At 36.1% G+C, this 18,645-nt stretch overlaps 1 protein-coding gene across 8 annotated transcripts in view; it reads left to right on the top strand.

The window, feature by feature from the left end:
* The window catches only part of CEP120 (centrosomal protein 120), a 79,244-nt gene that overhangs the window by 40,388 nt on the left and 20,211 nt on the right, over positions 1 to 18,645 (top strand). For all 8 annotated transcript variants that reach the window (XM_067731574.1, XM_067731576.1, XM_067731572.1 and 5 more), the window contains 4 exons: positions 2,890 to 2,982; positions 4,042 to 4,203; positions 7,973 to 8,095; positions 15,312 to 15,410. In XM_067731574.1, the coding sequence (XP_067587675.1) occupies positions 2,890 to 2,982; positions 4,042 to 4,203; positions 7,973 to 8,095; positions 15,312 to 15,410 (477 nt within the window). The remainder of the gene's footprint in view (positions 1 to 2,889; positions 2,983 to 4,041; positions 4,204 to 7,972; positions 8,096 to 15,311; positions 15,411 to 18,645) is intronic.

Below are 18,645 nucleotides of genomic sequence, written 5' to 3'. Positions count from 1 at the left end.
GCAAAATATATGATGAAAATAACTCAAAGTGTGGAAGTGAGGAAATGGACAAACACTGTTGTAACGTTCTCATACTATTTTACTAGTTTAAGCAATCACAATCGCTTTCCTAGATAACTACGTTTACTTCTTTATTTATTTTTATTTTTATTATTATTATTATTTTCAGCCGCACCGTGCGGCATGTGGGATCTTCCCCGCTCGGGATCAAACCTGTGCCCCCTGCATTGGCACTGCGGAGTCTCTGCATTTACTTCTTAACTTGGTATCCTGTCCTCCATTACTGACCCCTGTAGCTTGAGATATCAGCCAAGAGTAGAGGAAGTCAGATTATGTACTCCTCCTCCTTAAAACACATCATACTCCTCATCACATTTAGAATAAAACTCGAAGTTCTTACCAGGACCTACAAGGCCTTTTGTAATCTGTCCCGTCGCTTTCTCTGTGACCTCATCTTCTGTCAGCCTTCTGTTCACACAGTCTATTCTAACCGTCTTGGCCTCTGTGTATTTCCTCAAACATGCTAAGCCACCTCTCTCCTCAGGATCTGTAGACTGCTTTTCTTTCAGAGATACTTTCTGGTTTCTGCTCAGAGTAATGTGAGCGAGGCCTTCTCTGACCACTGTATCCAAAATACTGCTCTCTTCCCCTGCCCCCAGGCACTAACTGTCCCCTCATTCTGCTTTACTTTCTTCGTAGCATTTACCTACTATTATATTAAATATTCACTTCTTTGTTTATAGTTTGTCTTCTCTGAGAGTATAGATTCCACATGACTTTGTTTTGCCCAGCATCTGCTACGTATACAATAAATATTTGTTTAAATTAAAAGGATAGGGCTTCCCTGGTGGCGCAGTGGTTGAGAGTCCGCCTGCCGATGCAGGGGACACGGATTCGTGCCCCAGTCTGGGAAGATCCCACATGCCGCAGAGCGGCTGGGCCCGTGAGCCATGGCCGCTGAGCCTGCGCGTCCGGAGCCTGTGCTCCGCAACGGGAGAGGCCACAACAGTGAGAGGCCCGCCCGTGTACGGCAAAAAAAAAAAAAAAATTAAAAGGATAATGAATGATTTCAGGTTTTATAGTTTTGAGTTTGAGATTTATGGGGACTCTTGGCATGTTCAGCAGGTATTTGGATTTACAGGTCTGCAACTCTGGAGGGGGGGTTGAGTTTGCAAAATAAATTTGGGAGTACTTCGCATCTGTGATGGTACATGGATAAGATGTTTGGGTTGCCAGAGGACGAACATATGGTTTGAATACTTCCTCCCCATCCTGTTTACCTGTCTTTCTATAAGGCTTTTTTACATGTGGCACTCAGAATTTGACACACTTATATTAGTGATTTGGTTAAGAATTTAAAGATGAACCAAAAATCAGTGGTAGAGTTAACAGAATTAATAAATGATCTTGCTTGGTTGGTATGTTGAGCTAAATCATCAAAATAAAGTTTAATAAAGAAAAATGTCATTCTGTAGTCAGAGTAAAACATTCACTTGGACAATGGGTGTAGTTATTCCAAGTTTAAAAACAAAGACCTTGGGGATTTTCTTTGACATAATGAACAGTGTGACTAGGATCCTCAGATAGCAAATGCAATTTTAGATGGAGTTAAAATTAGGAGACATTTGTTGACCTGTCTTTAGCAGTGCACATTCTTTAGTCTCTGAACTAGTGAGATCACATCTGGGTACCTTTTTTTTTTTTTTTTTGCGGTAGGCAGACCTCTCACTGTTGTGGCCTCTCCCCTTGCGGAGCACAGGCTCCAGACGCGCGGGCTCAGCGGCCATGGCTCACGGGCCCAGCTGCTCTGCGGCATGTGGGATCTTCCCGGACCGGGGCACGAACCCGTGTCCCCTGCATCGGCAGGCGGACTCTCAACCACTACGCTACCAGGGAAGCCCCCTGGGTACCATATTTTTGAAAGGACTTAGTTTAGAATGTAGACTCCAGATTAAATACAAGTATTAGAGGATGTGGAAATAATAACATGTGAATAATAGTTGACGCTTGTGCTTATCTTGGAGAAAAAAAGACTAGGAGGATGTATGATGGCTATCACTGGAGTCAAATATGTGAAGATACTTTTTTTCTTCCCAAGGGATAGAAACAGGATTAAAGGCTTAAAAACAGGGCTTCTAACGAGCATCAAACCCAGGCTTGTAAAGAGAAAATCAGGTTGGGGCCTGGGACCTGGAGACTTGTTGGTGAGGAGGACAGAAAATTTGGTTCAGAAAGTCCTAGTAAATATGATCAGTCTGAACTAAAAGATAGAAAACCATGAGAGAGGATCCTATACAGGCCAAGCAGGTAGACCTCTATCCTTAATGGGACTCACATCCTTAAAGACAGAGCAGAGCAGGACTTTAGGCTTGTACAAATTGGGGTACTAGGCTAAGGTCCCAAGCAGGAACTGTAGCTTCAGAAGCAATTAAGAACTCAGTTGTTTAAACTGTAATAAAGGACTAGATCTCAATAATAGGAGAACTGACTTGAAACTGATTGGTGATAGCTGGCCTATCACCAGTCTTAGTTCCAGAGAAAGAGCATAAGTGACTAAGAGGGCTTCAGAAAAATACTGGAATATTGAACAAGGCAGATTTTTAAGGAGCTAAGTTTTTACTAAAACACAACATTTTACTGGCAGTCTAACTTACCACCCAGTGGGAGAAGGGCTTCCTCAGGAGACTGAATATTACTAGAGATACCCAAGCAGAAGCTAGATTGGCTTCCTTCCTTAGAGTATAGTGGAAAGAATTTCTGCTTTGAATTGGTATATGTAATTCATGATTTTCCTAGTCTCACATCCTCTGTTTCAGTAAAATCATAATATATGCATTTTTGAATTTGTGTTTTGAATTTGGGGAAAAGATAACTTTTATTATATTTTAGGTTGCTGAATATACTGTTCTCGAAGGAAAACTTCAAAAAACCCTAGTTGACTTGGAGAAGCGAGAGCAGCAGCTGGCCCTTGCAGAATCAGAGGTACTCTATTCATCTATCATGCCTTTATTTCACAGAATCCATATATTAAATTCATACCATTCATTTGTTTTTCCTTTGTACTGTATAAAGTATATTTCATGGAAATAGTCTTTCAGACATTATGGAGAAAACTGCTGTTCAACTAGGTGAAGCATGTTTTATATGTTAGAAGGTGAGGAATTAGGTAGAAAACTGTTATTTGAAATTCTTAACTATTATTCAGTCAGCTTTGGCTGACTTTTGCAATAGTGGAGATTTTCGGTTACCTTTGCAATTATGTGGAAGGAATGGATAGTTGCACTACCTAGAGAAAAGAGAAAATGTAGTGTAGGCTCAGGGACCTAGAATCATGATTTTGTATTTCACTAAGAAGGGAATATACCTCCTTCTTGCCTATTGAAGATTAGATCCCAAGAAAGGATAAACTTACGTTAGTACCATGCCTAGTTAGCATTTTTGTTAGGTCTTATTAAATTGTACCCTAACTACTTTTTTAAATTACTATAAAGTTCACCTCAAATTATTAGAATTTCTTCCTTGTGAAATATTATATGCCCCTTCCTTACCCAAATGTTTCTTAAAATTTTCTCAGCATATCACCCTAGCCTTATCTCTGCACATTTTCGGCAATTTCTAAATTGATTTAGATTGTTAAACCTAAACATAATGTGTATTTGTTCCTAATACTAAGGCTTTGTTATCTTCTATGTGATTAGGTAAAAAATAAGAAGTTTCTAAAGACGTGAAGAAACTTGGGCATATTTGCTTACATAATAAAATGGGTTTATTCAAATAGGGGTTTTAAGCATTTAGGGCCTTTTCAATTGAATTTATGCATCATATATGGATTTTGGGATAATACTTTGTATTTTAGGAGTAAATGATTGAAAATTTATAATTTAGTACACTTAAACATTAACTCTCTAATACCTGAAAATGATATAAAAATCACTTCATAAAATATTCTGAACATTTGACCATATATAAGGGTAATAGAATATTGACTAGTATAATGCAGGTAGTAATAGGTCAGCCTCTTAAAGATGTACCTGTTTTAAGCTTCAGAGAGAAAGAAGGGAACTGAAATCAGAACGTGAACGGAACCTGCAAGAACTCCAGGACTCTATCCGTAGGGCCAAAGAAGATTGTGTTCACCAAGTAGAACTAGAAAGGTTGAAGATGAAGCAACTAGAAGAGGATAAACACCGACTTCAGCAACAGGTTGGATGAAAATACCTGTCATCTCTTTAAACTTAGAGTTTATTTGCATTCTAGAAATAATAGAAATCATTCACATCATTATAAAATGATAACATATATAATATATATTTTATAATATATATATAATATTATATATATTTATAATATATATATTTTATAATATCTATATTTTATAATATATAATATTATATATATAATATCTATATTTTATAATATATAATATAATATATAGAATTTCTATAATAATAGAAATCATTCACATCATTATAAAATGATAACATGTGAATGATAACATTCACATGTTATCATTTTATAACAAGGAGTTATAAAAATTCCCAGTAATTTGGATTATTAATCACATTTACTACACTGAGAGTCAAATGTAAGTTGGATCTTCTTTTCCTGAAAGCTGAGGACTATATGGGAATAATCTTACTTCCCTTATAATTATTTGTATGAGATTGTGCTATATTTTAGTTAACTCTCATCTTAAAATTTTTTGCTCCTTTGAGCAAATGTAGATATTCTTCATATATCACTGGACCAAGTTCAGTTAAGAACCAAATTTCATGAGAGAATTGTCTGTGCTCCTTTCCATTTTCTCACCTCTCAACCCGTCCACCTCAGCTTTCCATCCCCATTGTCCCAGCCAGCCAGTTGTCAGAGAAGCCACCAGTGGGTGTTTTTCATTTCTCATCTTACTCAAACTTACTGACAAACTTATTGACAACATCAACACTGTTGTTCTTATATATTCTCTTCTCTCAATTCTATAACATCACTCTTCTTGTTTTTCTCTACTTTTCTGGCCATGCCTCAGGTCTGTTGCAGGTTTATTTTCCTTTATCTAGCCATTAAATATTGGACTTCCTCCAAGCTCCAGACTTACACTGTGCTAAACAATCTTATTCGTGCCTGTGGTTTCAGAGACAATCTGTATCTCTGAGACTTGTGCATTTATATCCCAAACCTTTCCTTTGCACTCTCAACCCATTTATCTCATTGCCTTTTAGACATCTCTACTTGGGTGTCTTAAAGGCATTTAAAACCCACCATGATCCTCCTGTCCATACTTGACCTTGCTGTAAGTATTCTTTGTGTCAGTAATGGACCCCTGTAACCTGTTCTTCCTGTCGCAGCCTGAGTGATATTTTTGAAATTTGGAATCATGACACCCTCCTCTAAATTCAGGGTTGTCTTAATGCTCATAAAGATCAGAATTACTACCTAGCCCTACCAGGCTTTGCATAGTTTGGACCCAGCCTACCTCTCTCACCTCATCTCCCACTCTTTCACCTTTTCTGTGTGCTCTCCAGCCACACTCGTCTTCTTCAGGTCCTCAGGCATACCATGCATGCTTCACCCTTAGGATCTTTGTGTGTGCTGCTTTTTCTTGGCCTAGTGAACTGTACTAACCCCTCAGTTTCCAGCTGAGGCATCACTTTCCCAGAGAAATCTTCCCTGACCCCTGCTGTCCAAGTCTAGGTCAAGTTTTTGTTATATGTTTTCTTGGGGTATTATTCTCTTATTCTATTTCTTTATGATATGTTATAGCAGTTTGTTTTTATTTTCATTAGTGTGATAATTTGATCAGTGTCAGATTATTAGTTCCATAAAACTGTTTTGGTTTCTGTCTGTATGCCTGGAGCCCAGCCAGTCTTCAGCACATAATAGGGGCTTAATAAATATCTGCTGGAAAAAGGAAGGCTCAGGCTTTTAAAAATGAAGCTTATCTATCTGTCTTGAAACATTTCAGTGTAGATTAGATATGTATGATGAATGCCTCTGAAGTCTTTAGTAAATCCTGGCATGAAGAATAGTTTCCATAGCAGTTCAGGGTCAGTTAAGATCATATTATTTAGGTGGTTATAAATATAAATTTGATTGTTATTGTGGTGGTCACATGTAAATTTATGAAAGATAAAGTTGTAAAAGTGGGCAATTGTGATGGGATTCGCCGGTAATGCTTCTCTTCTACCACTTATCAGGGAGATTCAGCCATCTAGAACAAAGGCTTCTAACATGTATTAGAATTACCGGGGGAGCTCATGAAAAAATCCATGTGTCCACCCTGTCCCAGACTGGTATAATTAGCTTACAACGTTGTGGGAAGAACCCTGGCAACATTGTGGGAAGAACCTTGGCGGGAAGAACTGGTATTGTGGAAAAATTCCCCGGGGCACTTCTAAAACATAAGCTAAGACCTGGGGAAAAAACTGTGGTGGGCAGCAGAAGTTTCTGGGATGCCCAAATTGCAAAGTCCATGACTGTAAACATTTCCCCTTTTATATATAAGAAAACTTTTTAGGCCCTTACTCTGAACCAGGTTACATGTACTATACACACAATTCTAACTGGACAGGTAGAAGGGACAGATAGATACACTGTCAGTGCAAGGTGATGAAGATAAAGTATATATATTCAAATATGTAAAGGCAGTTATCAGAACTGAAAAAAATCAATGTAGCTTATAGGCCACTTAGCAAAGGAAAAAGAACCCAGTATGCCTAGTAGCTTGATTAGTAATTCTTAATAGTAGATTGATAATGTCCTGAATGGTCAAAAAAATGCCAAATATTAAGTTTATTAGTTTTTGTTTAAAACAAAAATGTGACAGATTCTTTAGAGAGGTTTCTATTCAACTTTTTAAACAAAATTTACATGTTCAAAGAGGTAAACTTCAGTTATATGGAAAATTTCCATGTGTGGGATATTCATTACCTAAAGATGCTAGATAAATCCTAATTAGAATTATTGATAATTATTAGCATAAAACAAGAATTTATTATTGGTAATTTAAGTTCCATTTTTGCCACCAGTTTTCTCAGTATTTCGCATTTAGTTAAGTCTTAGTCTTAAAGAGATAATTGGGTTATCTAAAGATGGCTAGTCATATTGGTGTATGTTTTCAGAAAGCATCTTTAAACAGTGCTTCTTTGCATTTGGTTAGAAAAATCCCACATTTAAAAAAAATACCTTTATATCTTTTTTTCTTTTTCTTGGTAGTTTTGAAACCATTCTAAGGGAAATTACAGTGTTTAGTCAAGGCAGTCTCTCTCTCTTTTTTTTTTTTTAATTTAAGGAACTATTCATTAGAGCATCATTCCAGGGGATGAAAAGATCTGAATTCTCTTCATTCGTCTCCTAGTGACTAGCTCACTAGCTCTTTGGCACTGCCTCAGTAATTTAGCTCTTTGATCCTCAATTTTCCTACCTATAAATATGAAGGGACTGGACCAAATAATCTGTAAGTTGTAATAGCATTGGAATTATGAAATTCATACAGTATCAAATTATAGGAACAATAAATAATACTGCATTAAAATTGCTTTCATCGATAATCAGGTATAATGCTTTCATCGATAATTAGGTATAATGCTCAATCTTACATGTTGCATTTTTAAAAATTATTTTCAGTATTTTTATAAACCGACTTTTCCATTTGCCATCCAAAATTTAACAAAAATGTTCTCAAGATACTGGTTTTATAAGAAATTTCGTACTCCTAAAAAGGTTTTGTATATTGTTAATCGATTGCATTGTATTGTTAATCAGTACAATTGTACAATTGTATTGTAATCAATTGTATATTGTTGATTTACTGAATTTTTAAGATTACTGGAGATCTTAATTTTCGTTATACTTTATTTTCTAAATTTTCTAATATAAACATGCCTTAAAGTAAAAAATGACACTATTGAGTTGAATTCTGTAATACTAAACTTTGCGTACTGCTGTTTTAAAGTGGCTATAATTTTTTTTAATACAGCTCAATGATGCTGAAAATAAGTATAAGATTTTGGACAAAGAGTTCCATCAGTTCAAGGATCAGCAAAGCAGCAAACCAGAAATTCGGCTACAGTCTGAAATAAATCTTCTCACTTTGGAAAAGGTACCCATGTCAATTTATGGCAATTTAACTAGCCTTACTGGTAAATTTATAAAATAAAAAATGATACTTGAATATACAATGTAATAACATTTAACTGTAGTATTCTGATACCAAATAACATATCAGAGAATTTGAGGCACATGACATTGTCAATAGTTGAATTTCATAGCTTTTATCAGTTATAGCTTATACTGCAGTCCTTGGTTACAGACAACAGAACTGAGTAACTCTTGGACTAGAGGAATTCACAAACCTGTCAAGAAAGCTAAAAAACCTGGGGGAAGCAAGTCATGGGCCCATCCTGTCATAAAACAGTCTACTCAGGATGCTACTGTTGGTGCCATGACTGCCATGTCCCTGGATTCTGTCTCCCCTGATTCTAGTGTTAGGCTGTTGAACTCTCAGTTTTGCAGTAGCCATTGTGAATACCCTCTCTCCGTATTAGTGCCCTTTAGATTCACTGTTTCAGGTAGGAGCACGCATTTAAATCACAGGTCTGTACTCTACTCTTAGTTTGGAAGAAGCGATAGCCATCCTATTTTGCTTTCTGCAGTTGGAAGCCAGGTCCTGACTCTCATTTATATTGGGATTCCCCACAGACAGAATGTTCAAGTTCTAGGCATTAAAAAATGTGTAATATCCAACAGACAATCTAAGTTTGACAATATGAGCTCTTGCATTTTAGAGTTTGATAAATTTTAGGCATTATTAAAAAGATACAGCATACTTAAGAAAATAACGGAGTTAATAATAAACAGGAAAATAAGCTTTAGAAGCTTAAGGATTTAATTGTCGTGGCAGCCATTGCCTGTCTGTTCCCACTCAGCATTGTAGTGAAGGCTTCCTTGCCCTTTCTCTTCTGTAGATTCAGCCACTAGGGGACACTAACAGAAGATTGGTAGATAGGAGTTGGGAAGATGCCATAGTAGTTCTTTCTTCTCTCTCTTTCTGCCTCTCTACCTCCCTTATTTTCTCTGGCAGTAGTTACATCTTTTTATGGTTCCATCTCCCACCAGGCATCCCTTCTCCAGCTTCCTTTAGTCAGTCTCCACTGTGGTTCTAGCCCACTGGACATCCCCAGTTTGTGGGTTGCTTGTATTAAGAACTACTATTTCCTGGTACCTTTTTGTAGTCCCTCCTACCTAGGAGAGGTGGGGGCTTCTTGCTGCTGCTGATTACTGGGTTGCCTCACCATATCCTCTTTGGCCTTTCTGCTCTTCCTTTATCTGTTGAACCAGTTTCCTGTATTAAATTGCTTCTGATTTCTAGATTCCTGGCAGGATGCTGATTGATAGAGTTGGTTTTTCATTATCCAGCAAAGTTGTATGCTATTTATGATACCATGCTAAATGCCATTATGAATGATTCAGAAATGTTCAGGATACCGTCAAGTAAATAACAAGTTACAGAAGGAGACGAGGAACATACCCAAATAACTAAAGCAAAAGGCAAACGAGCAGATATCGTCTAACTTTCTCTTGCTAAATGCCATGAGTCCAAAGGGAAAACAAAGTCAACTTCTGAAATCAACACACTAAGTATAAAGAAGGAATGACATTGTATATGGAGCCTAAGAATAGGTGAAACTTTAAATAGGTAAATATGTGGGTGAGGTTATTCCAAAAAGAAGTACTGAACAAAAGTATAAAAAAGATTAAAATATCTATTGCATATTTGGATAGCTGCTTGACTAGAACCTAATCATTATAGTAGTATGGTTTACCCTTGAACAACATGAGTTTGAACTGTGAGGGTCCACTTATACACAGATTTTTTTCAGAAAATACATTCTACAGTACCACATGACCCGTGGTTGCTTGATTCCTCAGATGCGGTACCACATATTCAGAGGGCCAACTGTAAAGTTATAGGCATTTTTTTGACAGCATGGAGGATTAGCATTCATACCCCTGCATTGTGCAAATGTCAGCTGTAATTTTAAAATAAATGTAGGCCTGATAAGAGAATGCTGGAAATAAAGGTAATTTTCAGCCATATGAGGGAAGAGCTTAGATGTTTGCTTAAAGAATTCATATTTCATCTGGTAAGAAAAGTCAAAGATTACTCTTTGTAAGCCAATTTATAAGATTGGCTTAATGGATGTTAATATTAAGAGAAATGAAGATTTTCGATGAACTTTTTTGGAGGGATGGAAGTTGTAGAGAATTCAGATTTTAGACATACTACATTTGAGATGCTAATGCAGTAATCTAAGTGAAGGAGTTAACTAAATGGTTAAAAAATGAGAAAATACAGTAGGGAGAGAATAGGGCTAGACAAACAGATTTGAGAGTCATTTGAATAAAGTAACAGCTTACAGGTATATGCAATTGCTTAAGGAGTGTTTAGGAAGGCTAATTGATGATAAAACTTAGGGGGACGTTCAGCTTTGAGAACAATCAAGAGTTGAGGAAGGAGGCTAATGAGATTTAGAGAAGTAATAAAAACAGTCTAGTGCTGTGCCCAAAAGGAAAGGGGGAGTTTAAAGAGTGAGGAAGTGAAAGTAATCTCTCATGATGGGCAAGTCAAGAGTGGTTGAGGAAAGACCCCCCCATGTGTTTGGCAGTTAAGAGGTCACTGATTTTTAAGAAGCCAAATTGCAGAAGGTTATAGAAAGTTTGGCTTTGAAAAGAAAACAAGAAAAGGGCTTCCCTGGTGGTGCAGTGGTTAAGAATCCACCTGCCAATGCAGGGGACATGGGTTCGAGCCCTGGTCCGGGAAGATCCCACATGCTGAGGAGCAGCTAAGCCCGTGAGCCACAACTACTGAGCCTGTGTGCTGCAACTACTGAAGCCTGTGCACCTAGAGCCCGTGCTCCGCAAGAGAAGCCACCGCAGTGAGAAGACCACACACCGCAACGAAGAGTAACCCCCGCTCACCACAGCTAGAGAAAGCCCACGCACAGTAACGACGACCCAACACAGCCAAAAATTTAAAAAATAATAAAAAAATAAATTTCAAAAAACCTCAGAAGACAAGAAAAAATGTAGCCCAAGGGCCTAAAGCTCTTGAGAAAAGCTTATTTAGAGGTAGGAAAATCAGAGAATATTTTTAGATTAAGGAGAAGAAATTAACAGCAAGGAGAAATTGAAGCTTTAAGAGAGATGGGGATGGTTGGAGCATAGATATAAAATTTAGCCCTTGATATGACTATTCAAGAGGCAGAAGGGTGCATATAGAAAATTTGGAGACAAGAATAAGAGTGGTTAAAAAAAACTGAGTTGAAAAGGGTATTAACTGCTTTCCTCTAGCGTTTCTGAATTCATTAAATGTTTCTGCAGCTTGTCAGATGCCATGCTATTTTTGGTTCCTCTTCTTACCCCAATATCTATTTAATTGCAAAGTCTTGTTGATTCTGCTTCGTTCTTTTCTGGACAATCTCTTCATTCTCCATTTTTGGCCTTCTCATTTCTCTACCAGTAACCTTGAATTTGAATCAGACTGGACATTTCCCACCCCTTTTGATTAAACCAAATGTTAAAGTATTTCTGTTTATATATTATGAATTATGTGGCCTGCCAGAGATATTTGAAGCATTCAGACAATATCTCATCAATTCTCACAAGTTCTCTTAAGTAGGTGTCAAGAGTATTTCCATTTTATCTTGGGGAAATTCAGGGCCAAATATCTCAAAATTGGAACAGAGGGCTTATGATATTCATCTTTTCTGAATATATACTAGATAATATCACCATAGAAATAATTGTAAATGATTTTTTAAAATTTCTTCTTCCAGTTACACTTCTACCAAAAGGATAAAAATCACCAAACATATTACAAATATAAACAGCACCATGAACTTGTTGAGGGAAAAAAAAAAGTGTAATGGAAGCACCTTTATATCAGACCTAATGAATTCATCCACTGTTTTTAAATGCCTAGCAAAACAAGGCTTCTCAGCTGTTTTGAACATTCTTTGTAAGTTTTTTTGGAGCCAGAAGAGGGCAGAATCTTATTTCTTAAGTAACAAAGAGATAAAAGCATAAAAAGGAAGGCTTAAGTGAAAAAGTACCTGATTTAGTCTACAACTTCTGGTTATGTCTGATTGAGAGCTTTTTTCTTTTCTGTTTACTGGTCTCTTCAGTATAACACAAATATTTCCATTTTCACTGAAATAGTCTAAAAATAAGTTAACATTACGATACAGTTTTACCAAATGTAATTCTTGATTCCCTTAAGAAGTGAATAGTTTGATGTGCTTTTAGTTAGGAAATGACTTTTAGATAGCTTAAAAACAATTGGAACTTTTAACAAATAAAATAGGGAAAGCATTATAATTTAGTAATGCATACAGAAGATTAAGACAGAAACTAAATTTGTGTATTTAAGAACATTCGGTGAGTATCTAATGTGTCTTAGGACAAAGGGAAAAATGAGAGAAAAGAAAAGAGTAAAAGTATGTTATCCTTTTTGGGACCTCACTTTTTTTTTTTTTGATGACCATTTTTAAAGTCTTTATTGAATTTGTTACAGTATTGCTTTTGTTTTATGTTTTGGTTTTTGGGCTGCGAGGCATGTGGGATCTTAGCTCCCCGACCAGGGATCGAACCCACACCCCCTGCATTGGAAGGCAAAGTCTTAACCACTAGACCGCCAGGGAAGTCCCTGGGACCTCACTTGTAGAAGAGTTTGTAATATAATTGGGGAGATGACTCAGAGAACCTTAAATGACCATATATAATCGAATACCAGGGAATGTGATAGGAACTCTTTGCAATTCAGAAGTCATTTGGTGTTCAGAATGTAGTAGTTTTAAGATAGCTCCATGGAGAGGTAGAATTTGAGCTGAATCTGAAGTTTTAAATAAGCGATGAAGAAAAAGAATCGACAGGCTCAGGAAGTAACTTGGACAAGGTGAATGTAGGGGAGACAAACCCGGTGGTTGGAGTAGAGGGTTTCCTGTTGAGGAATACCAAGAAAGTAGTAGAACAAGTAGGATGGAAATTATATCTTGGAGTGCTTTAACACCTAGGCAGAGGAGTTTAGGCTCAGTCCTGTAGGCAAGTAGTAGCTGTTGTAGATCTTTTAGTAGAGAGTAAATTGATATAATAGTTATTTCCAGGATTTGTAGATAGAATACGTTTGAGGCTGAGCAGACAAGAGATGAGATAAGCCTGAGCTTAGGAAATAGTAGAAAGAACATAAAAGAATAAAACTGGAAAATATTTCAAGGGAGAAATCTATAGTTTTTTGTGACACATTGGAACTGGGGAATAGGAAATTAGAGGCAAAGACAATGCCATGCCTCCAGTAGAGAATTAGAGTTGTGGGTATATCAGGGATAGAAACAGGGACATTGAGAATCAGTGAAAGTCTGTGCTTGGTCTTCACTAGCCTCTGAATTGACTCTAGGTCCTGAGCCAAGTTTTAATTTGAGTCTGTAACTTGGCTTATGATTTAAGTCAAAAAAGCCTTCGCAAAGTCTCATGTCTACCCACAAAAAAGGGCTCTTAACTCGAGGTCTTTGAATGCCCTGAAATTGTGTCAAAATTTTGGTTGTGTACCTTTTTTTGGGAGTTGGGTCCATATATTTCTTTAGAATCACAGAGGCATCTGTACCCTTAAAAAAAGTTAGGCATCACTGATTTGGTAGTTTGGGATGAATTAGAAAAATGATGTGTAACGTCTCAGATTTGTTAGCTGCAGTTTTTTTTGGTTTGTTAAGAATAAAGACATTATATGTTTTGATTATATATGCATTTTAAATTAGTGTGAACTACTGTGTGAATATCAATGCAAATGTGAGTTATTTTGATAATCATGGCAAAACTGACAAAACCTCCCCAGCTTTTTCTGATGGAGTCAGTTAAGTGGGTATAAGTGATCTCTCTAGGTTGTCCTAACCCTCATTCTGAGGCTCGTCTAGGATACTGTACCTTCTCCAAGACCCAGGGACATGGTCACTTTTATAATTGAATACTATTCTTTTATCACACAGTCATAAAACAGATTTTTGCTTTTCCTCTGACATATGTCCTCTTGTTAAAATTACCAGCTAATAAGTATAAGTCTTTAGGGCATAAGTGGAAGAGATCATCTTTGATAATCTCAGAGTATTAGTCAACTTAAGATGTATGAGTATAGTTGTGAAATGTCAACACATTTAAATCCAAGCACTAGGGATTTGTAAAGCAGAAAAGACCTTGACTCCATGAAGTCATATATTACTGCAGAGAACATTCTGGTCTTTTGTGAAGGGATTTTGGCAATCTGCTTTTCCTTTCATTTTATTTTCCTTCTGAGCTTTCTGAAGCTTGAATTTTTGGATAGTGTCTTCGATTTTATTTTTCTGCAAAACATTAGGAGTTGTGTGTATGGGAAAAACTAGACTTGATATAAAAAAATTAGACCAGTTTAGATTAACAGTATTTTACTGTAATTCATCCATATAATTACCTTATCACTTAAATAGTAAAACTGTCTGTTGGCTACATGAATTTGTTTGGTACTTGGTTTGAAACTTTGAGAGAGTACATTCCAAAACGTAGCCAAGTTGGCTTCAGTTCATACACAACAGATTGCCTGCTGCAAGTATAAATAACTGTATTTTAAAAATCAAATCTATTTCGTGTTTTTCTTTATATATTTGAGGAAAAATAGAAAATAAAAGTTAGATGAGTGTTTTTAGGAGCATTATTTTTCTTACTCTTGGGTTTAACATTCTTAAAATATTTTTGACTTTGTACTCTCAGTAAACTGCCTTCTGATAAAACAGTTCACTGTTCTCAGCATTCTATGATTTTTGCCAAAATAGAGTTATAAAAGTATCTCTACAAGCTCTCTTCAATGTAAGACAAAATTCCACATAATGATAGGTCTCCAAAAGGAATAATTTGGTTTCAAGGTTGAGAGTGTCAGTGAAATGGAATGCTAACAACTGCTTTTTGTTATATTAAAAAAAAAATGTATTTTTCACTCTGTGATCTTTATGTAATATATATGTTTTAAATACATTTATAGTAACTGCCTGGAGGTTAAGACTGATTCAGTTCCTTTTAGTATAGGCTGTTAGGCAGTAAAAATACAACTATATTTTAAACAAGAAAATGTTCATGTGCCATAATATTTACAGTAAATTATATAACAGTTTTAGATGATGTCGTATGTTACACTATATAAACTCTTTTCTTAAGCCAGAGTCTTTGTATATATTATCTTTCAGTGATTGTACACAGTGGTATAGTGTTTCACTTGATATGATTTTAATCACTGTTAGGTTGAACTTGAAAGAAAGTTGGAATCCACAACTAAGTCTAAGCTGCATTATAAGCAGCAGTGGGGACGAGCTTTGAAAGAACTTGCCAGACTTAAACAGGTATGTAGTTTATAGCTAATGATGGATTATTCTTTTTATGTCTTTCTCCCTTGATTTTTTTTTTTTTTTACAAGTTTGCACATTTGGCAATATCTGTTAGGTTCATATGTCTGTATTTAAATGTCCAGTTCTGTATTTGAGATTAGGCCCCACCCCCCCTTTTTTTAATGTGTTACATATAAGATCCTCCTTTATAAAAACTAAAACTTCTAGTTCCTTTTTCTTTTCCTTTTTTTTTTAAAGCCAACTGTCCTCTTCCCCACAGCAAGTTGGGAATAATTTCTACTTTCACTTTAAAAACAATCATTCTTTTTCTCCTTTTACTTTCACTTATAAAACTACCATCCTTTTTTCCTTAGTATTAATTTCCTTCTATTGGGAGTGCCTTTGGGGGGAGAATTTTAAGAACATATTTTAAAAGTCATTCCTAGGAAGACAGAGTAATTTATTCATTAAAAAAAAGGAATCACGGGATTTTTGCATAATTTTACAAGGATTTAAAAGTGAGAGTAGTTTCCTAAATTCTTTACATTACTTTTTTTTTTCCTTCCTGGTACCAGGTAACAAATGCCATTAGCTTCCTGAGGAATTAACCTTAATTTTGGCTATAATTTCTTCAAATTATTAAGATCAAATAAAATATGAGCAAGATTTTTATTTTGAATCTCATCTATGTGACCTAAACTTTTAAGGATGATTAGTGGTTAGTTTATTGTAAGTTTTGCTTTTCTGAAATGTGTCCATTATATGCCGAATGCAATTTTGGTACGTAGGGTCTCTCAGATTTGTATTTTTCTTTTAATGTGTCTCCCAAACCATCAAATGTCATTAAACATCTTTGTGGTATTGTACTAAATGCTTACCACCTTCATAGAAGAGTATGTACTAGACTGCCTGAGAATAAATAGTGCAGTTTGCCTTAACATAGCTTTTAGATGAATTGAGATTGTAAGCATAAGTATAAAATAATATTACACACACTGAATATGTTTTATAGATGCTCACAAGACTAAGCATAGATGAATGAATGAATAGTCATATATAGTACTGAGGGCCTCCTGTGTTAGATTTATAGTTATAAGTAAAACATAGGTCTTTGCCTCAGGGAGCTTGCAGTTTAGTAATAGGGAAGAAAACTGTAAATACAACATTTACTGCCAAATAGTAAGAGCCCTGAAAAGACCTGTACAGAGTACTCAGGAGGGGAAGTACATCTATTTAATAGAACTTAGGAAAGGTGTCATAGAAGATGAGCTATTTGAGATGGATCTCTGGAGAATTGGTTGTGATTTAGGAAAGCTGTGGGGAAAATGTATATCCAATGAATAGAATGATTATAGCAAGGAGGCACAAAGTCAGAAAGCATAGACTCTCCATGGAGAACAGAGGAGGTCCCATTTTAGAGGTCATTTCAGGAAATAAGGACTAGGTAGCAGTGGGAACATGACAAGGAGATTATTTTAAAAGACATGGTTTTGGTAGATTCTATACAATACACTATACCTAATCAGAATGCAGAGTGGAAAGTCAAAGATGATGTCAAGGGTTCAAGCCTTAGTGTTTGGAAAGAGAGTTTTCCAGGATTGTAATGATGGTTATTAAGACAAGAAGCTGATTGAGGCATGGGGAGGAGACAGGACTTGCAGATTTGAACATTTTAATTTTTACAGAAAGAAATTCAGCAAGCATTTAGAAATATGGACTGATGTTGGGAGGATGATTGAGCTTAATAACATGAAGGAATCCTTTTGCAGAGGTGATAATTGAAGATGTGGCAGATAGAACTTAGAATTCTTATGTTTAAGGAGGAAGGAAAGCTGATAAGTGCTTGGTATTATGCTAAGCCCTTCATACGTTTTCATTTGATCCTAACCAAGATCCCTATATAGCAGGTAATATTTCCATTTTATCGATGAAAGAAGCAGGCTTAGAGACATTAAGTAAGTTGCGCACGATCACACAGGTACTAAGTGATAGAGCAAGGATTAGACTCATTTGACTAGAGTGCGGTCTCAGGCTCTTCCTGCTTTATAATGTTATGGTTTAATTCCATAGAAGCCACATAGTGAAAGAATTTCAAATAGAACAAAGTGAGCTGTGGAAGACATTAGGGATTTCTGACAGAGTGAGTATTGAAGCAGAAGAAGTCATGATTTGGCATATCATAAGCAAGGAAAATGACATCACTGACAGATAGACTAGCTCAGGTAATGAGAATTAAAGTGACTTTGAAAGAGAATAAGCTAATATAAAGTCATGATGGCAAGATAGTTAAGTTACATTTAGTACCACAGGGAGGAGTCCCTGTGGAATTGGGAGCAAGGAAATAATGTGGTGAGAGTGGCTATTAAAAATAACAGGATACAAATTCTACCACAGGCAGCATACATAGCAGTTTAGAACATGGCCTTGGAGTCAAGAGAGCGGTATTGAATCTTGGCTGTACTTCTTAACTACCTCTGGGACTTGGGGAATATAATTTCTCTGATTAGTCTCCTCATTTGGAAAATGAAAAATCTTTCCTCACAGGTTGTTCTGAGAATTAAATGAGTGGTCTGTAAAGCATTTAACACAGTGTTCCGTACATAGTGTATGCTCAATAAATGGTAACTGTTGTTAAAAGGATATGAGCCATAAAGCTATTGTGTAGTATTCTTGGTTTCAGTCATTGGGGACCTAATCAGATGGTAGCTTTGGAATATTGATGAATAGAACAAATATTAGAAGGATTTACGACTGAGTAGCTGAAAAATGACAGACACCAACCAAAAATAGAAAATTTTTAAGTCTACAAGATAGGAGAATGTTGCTATATAATAGTAGCAGTGAGGAAGTGAGGTTCAGTATAGTTTGACTAGTAACAGTAGTTTGTATTTGGATGGTAGATTTAATATAGATGTTCTGTAGAAACTGACAAAAGGGGGAAAACCTATGTTAGGGCTAATTGTGCACATATGCAATACTGTCAGTAGGTGAACTTCCTAAAGTTAGGTGTAAAGAGATGAGAGTGCATTGAGTCTGAAGAAACATCTATAGTTGTTTTATTTGTTCATTTTTCATTCATCAAGTACTTATTGAGAGCCTATTATGCACCTTGCACACTGGTAGATGCTCTAGATACAGCAATTCTCTCCCCACAGTAAACTTAAAGTTCAGCTGGGAGGGCTGATATTTAACAAGAACATGGCAGAGTGGTAAGAAATGCAAGTGAAGTTAGCATAAATAATAGAAAATA

Source organism: Pseudorca crassidens, chromosome 3 (assembly GCF_039906515.1).
Source record: "Pseudorca crassidens isolate mPseCra1 chromosome 3, mPseCra1.hap1, whole genome shotgun sequence".
Classification (NCBI taxonomy): Eukaryota; Metazoa; Chordata; class Mammalia; order Artiodactyla; family Delphinidae; genus Pseudorca; species Pseudorca crassidens.
The sequence above is the reverse complement of the archived record's forward strand: the minus strand, read 5'-3'. Positions and strand labels throughout refer to the sequence as shown.